The sequence below is a fragment of the Montipora foliosa genome, chromosome 4 (assembly GCF_036669935.1).
Source record: "Montipora foliosa isolate CH-2021 chromosome 4, ASM3666993v2, whole genome shotgun sequence".
NCBI classification, from domain to species: Eukaryota; Metazoa; Cnidaria; class Anthozoa; order Scleractinia; family Acroporidae; genus Montipora; species Montipora foliosa.
In genome coordinates this window covers 24,845,385-24,850,357 of record NC_090872.1, presented here as the reverse complement: position 1 = coordinate 24,850,357, position 4,973 = coordinate 24,845,385, and the positions used below count along the sequence as shown (strand labels likewise).

Sequence of the window (4,973 nt, the reverse complement as noted above, 5' to 3'; positions counted from 1 at the left end):
TTTTTCCTTACAATGTTGTTTTCTCCTAACCCCCCCCCCCTCCCCTCACACTTCTGTGATCCATACCAAAACCTACCACCACCCCCCATCCCCACACTTTCAAACGTTCCATGGCCTTTGAGCTTTAGGAAACTCACAGGAGCCATGTCATTAAACTAGGTTCTTATGACAATGTCCCACCATACTGGAAGGACTGAAATTACCAAAACGGTGCATTCTTGGCATGACATTATTATTAAGATGAGAAGACAATTTTAACTTCTCTCAAGAAAATATTTGTGTTTATTGTGGCACTTTTTGCTGAACGATATCCTATTAAATTGATAATACAATGATCTGAGAAAATATTGAGAAAAGCATCGCACAAAGGTTTTTACAGTGGCATATACAACTCAAACTTATTATGCCTAAAAATTGGATGGGAAGGGTCTCTTTTAATCAAATTTAAATTTATTTACATGAAATCAGCTCTAAGATAAAGAACCTCTGGAACACCTACATGACTTGTGTAATCATGCACAGCCAGTCTAAAGTGCAGACTGGACTCTGCAGACCAGGACAACGAGCGTCAAGCAAAGATTTGCCGCTGACAAAATGGACCGGCCTGCATGTTTCAAGTGTATAGATTACTGGTCTGCAGAGTCCAGTCTGCACTTTAAATGCCACCATTTTAATTGTACTTACCATCTATCTACCGATCACAACTCTACGAACGTCTTCTGGGGCTTATGATATAGGCAAATTTATGGATGAAAATAAAAATCGCACTTGATGGTGAAATGATTTCAGAGATAAGTTTTAGCTAAAATTCATGCCTTACAGCCTTCACTGAAAAGCAGGGGTGCTTACCAATCAGCCAGAAAAGCCAGAAATTTAGGTCAAATGTCAAATGGAGCAGTCATTTTCCAGAAAGTCTATTCAGAAAATGTGGAGTACATTGTGATCCAAGGTATCAGGCTGATTTTCCTATCGGAACAGAATTCCAGAAATAGATCTAATCGGCTAACTCAGTGGTTGCAGTCACACTTGAGAGAAACAGTGTAACACTAGTGTTGACTACTCTAGTGTCAACTCTCTGGTGTTTCAAATTCCAGCAGAACTTGATGGAACACTTTATGTTAACTCCATAATGCGACTACAACCAATGTTGCACCCAACTCGAACCTCCCGGGATTAAGATTCTTTGTGTATTGTATTTGCCGATTAGGTCTTTTACTCACCATGTTCAATCCCCAGAATTCCTTTCCAACTATCAGTGTCATAAAATAGTGATAATCGTATATTCAAGGCCAGTTGATAGTAGTATATGATTACTCGTAATATCAGTCTCGAGAATGAGTTGTGTCATTTGACCGATTCTGCCGTTTACAGGCTCTATTTTGTGCAAAATCAAGTCGTGAGGAAAGGTAAAGGCTGGGAACCAAGCTTTGAAAATGGAACAGTTGAATTGGTCAGTATACTTGGAAAATGGGTGTCTAGCAAACTATGACCTAAGACCTAAGACCTAAGACCTAAGACCTAGAAAACTAAGACCTAGAAAACTAAGGGTTTCTAGATAACTAAGACCTAGAAACTCCCCCCTAAGACCTAGAAAACTAGAAAACTAAGTCCTAGTTTCTAGGGGGAGTTTCTAGGTCTTCGTTTTCTAGAGACCCAAAATCTGGGTCTTAGTTTTCTAGGTCTTAGGTCTTAGTTTTCAAGACACCCTTGGAAAATTGCTTATGCACTAGTCATTTGTTCCCCCACCCCTTGACCCCTGGGGATGGGTAGGGAAATTACATTTGAATGGTTGTAAAGTAGGTGCATTTCCACTGGGGACTAGAGCAGACAAACACACGTAATTCCCCCACCCCTCTGTTCCTAAAAGATTCTGAGTCATTAAGGAAATGTTAGGGAGATTACCTCAATATACAGTTCTTGCCATTTGTGTGTGCCACATGGAGTATATAAGGAACGAAAAAAAAAAAAAAGAGAACTGGATAGAAACAAGACAGGAATAAGCGAACCAATAAAGAAAAAGTTTAGACATGATTGCTGTTCTTTTATTTTTTTACTGCTGTAGTTTGCACTCTGGGCAAACCAGACTCAATTGTTAAGGAGTTGTGTAAGAATTAGGTAAGAATTCCCCGATATCTCTCCCTGTATGTCCCCAGAGGGGTAGGGCAGAGGAACGAAAATCTTGTAATTTCCCTACCCCTAAAGGAGTAATTGTGGCGAAATCTCGCGTAATTGCCCTAGTAATTTCCCCATATGTCCCCACTATCCTTGGGGGTCGGGGGGTGGGGGAAACAAATGACCAGTGCATTACTATTATGCTGCTTTGCAACGGTCACCCCAACCGGAATTTTCCAACAAATGGTAAGCACCCCAGGTTTAGCGATATTCACTGTTTTTATATTTAAATTTTGCCAACCATAGAAAAAAAGAACCTTTGTTTTAACAGCCAATATATCTCTGGTTGGCACAGAAATGACGCAACGGTGAGCATCGCGTTTCACTCAAAATAAAATACGCATTTTACGGCTCTCAAAAATACCTTTTAAAAGACGAAGACTCGCTGGATCAACTTTGCAAGTCAACAATATGAGAGGCCACTTAAAGTCGATCAATTACCTACTTCGATTTTCTCAGGTGAATGTCCAGAAACAACAGATTGAAAGCCGTTGTCAGAAAGGGCATTAAGAGCGTTATTAAGGCAGCCTTGACACCTGTCAAATTCATGCGCAATATCTTGATTCCACTTCCCGATGAAAGCTCCTTCAGCATCTCTTTCAATGTTTCCCTGCTCTGGAACAGGAACCCTTCAGCTCTCTGTTCCGAGAATTTGAGATTTTGCACGACTTCCGGAAGACTTCTCATGGCGTTATGTATCCTCGTCAGAAGCACCAACGGAAAGCTGTACAGGATGAACATTTCCAAGAAATCGGAAAGACCACTGAAAACCACCTTCACAACTCCACGCCAGCTTGTCTCCTGGACTGTGCGCGTCTTTACGAGCTGGGACAAAACTCGCTCCCTGGTGTTCAGCGCCTTTGGCGGCAACCTCAGAATCAAAGCCACTTCCCCTGTGTTGTAGAGACTGCTGGAGTTGACGAAATTCACTTCTCCAAAATTGCCCTTGGAAGCTGCTTGTACTTTCTTTGGATCAGTGAGTGTCTCCTGGTAGCTGCTCTCGTTTTGAAAGCGCTCGGCTACGGAGAATATGGACGGAAGTAGCAGAACTAACAACAGGATGAGGTGGGTTACCAAGAATGGCTGAAATGACTTCTGTGCCTTCCGGATCATTACTTTAATGTCGATAAACCTGTTTCGCGCTTCCTCTTTCTCATCCGATGGCCATTTCTTAATCTGGTGCTTGAACTTGTGAATGTGGTTCAAAATGATGCACATAACATGAAAGAAGACCAACACGATCGGCAGGGAAAAAATACGAGCCAAACAAGAAAAAAGAAGGCTTGGCACGATAGTTTTTGGCCCAAACTCATCTTCCTTGTTTTCTTTTTTACTGTGCAGCATCATCTGAACAGCATTCGAACTCAGAGGAAAGACAAAGACAAGCATTATCACAGCAAGGTGTATGCGCTTGATGGCCTTCTTAGCTTTCCTCCAGTGTCGCTCCGTTAAATTGACCTCCTGTAGCACGCTCTCCAGATGACCCGTAGAAAAGTACCACATACCGAGAATGTACATCTCAACCGTCCGAGATGACCAGATGAAATTCTTGACTGTTGTCACAGGTTCCTTAAATTCCTCTTCAGCCACGGACTTGTTCCGGAAGGTGCCTAAACCGTAAAGGTAAATACAGATGAGGCCCAGAAGGATGATCAACTGCATCACGGTGCAGAACAACTTTTCCAAGAAGCTTGCTTTACTGGGATACCACAGGAATGTCAGTCGGAGATAAACTCTGAGCGGCGTTAACTCGGGAGAGCTCAAACTCAAGTTCACAGGAGTGTCTTGGAAATCACCTTCCTCCAAATCTCTCTCTTCTCGATTTATACTTCCGGCTACGCCATGGCCTTGCGTGAAATTTACTTCTTCGCTGCATGAGGAAGGGCTATAGTTGCTGTCATAAAAATTCTCCTGAGACATAGTTTAAAGGCAAAATGGTTCCCAAACAAACGGTCTTCTTCCAAGCAAGTGACAAATCGCTTGGCTGGGCGCAGTAGTTCTGAAGTAATTTATACGGGGAAACTCGTAAACGAGGCTTGGGGAATCCCCGGTTTCGCTTTCATTTTCACGAATACTGGCCGTTTGTGCAACGTGATACTTTTCTCCATTGCAGTGAAGCCATGTCACGCGTGACCAGTAGTTTTGAAATTTGAACAGAGCATTCAAAGTGAACTTTGCTCCAGAGATTCTGAATTCAGGCCAGGATATTTTCCTTGAAATATCGAAAATAGTTCAGTAGCTATGAACTTTCGGTTTATTATAACATATTAAAACGGTGTTTGCAAAAGTGAAAACCATTTCAAGTGTTTGATGAATTAGACCTATCATGTGTTCATTTATTGTACATTTTCCGTAGCAACTTTCAGAAAAATCTCCAAGGTTTCATTCAAATATCGGAATTCGAATGTTCAGCCTTGTGGATAATGGTCATGCCTAACATAGCCCGCAAGGCATTTTGAGATTAAAGACCCGTTCCAGATTTTGCCTTCTGGAACGAAAGCTGTTTCCAGTAAGGGTTTGGCGACAGGCCAGGGGATTTCCCCATGAGGGACTCTCATATGAGAAGTGTTGGGATACTTGTAGTCTCGCTTATGGGTGTACCAAAATCCGAAATTCAGCCGTGAAGGTCTCTTTTATGTTTACTTGCATTGGAATGTAAAAAATATATAATTAATACGTTCTAAATCTGGTTTCTTTTAGCGGTCAAAAAAGCCTAGGCCACGCCCAGATTGGCTTTAGGGGTTTAATTCAAAATTCCTCACGAGCACACGAGCATCCCTACCCCTTCATATGCGAAGTGT

The 4,973-nt window shown here is 42.0% G+C and overlaps 1 protein-coding gene across 2 annotated transcripts; it reads right to left on the bottom strand.

Moving 5' to 3' along the window:
• Nucleotides 1–252: 252 nt before the first annotated feature.
• On the bottom strand, nt 253–4,218 carry LOC138000408 (uncharacterized). 2 transcript variants are annotated; one of them, XM_068846793.1, is made up of 2 exons: nt 1,704–4,218; nt 253–1,518 (listed from the first exon to the last, which is right to left on the bottom strand). In XM_068846793.1, the coding sequence occupies exon 1, from the start codon at nt 4,090–4,092 to the stop codon at nt 2,614–2,616; it is 1,479 nt and encodes a 492-aa protein (XP_068702894.1). In that variant the 5' UTR covers nt 4,093–4,218; the 3' UTR covers nt 253–1,518; nt 1,704–2,613. The 2 variants fall into 2 exon arrangements, with proteins under 2 accessions (XP_068702894.1, XP_068702895.1); XM_068846794.1 differs by having other exon boundaries at nt 253–1,511.
• Between the last annotated feature and the right edge of the window lie 755 nt (nt 4,219–4,973).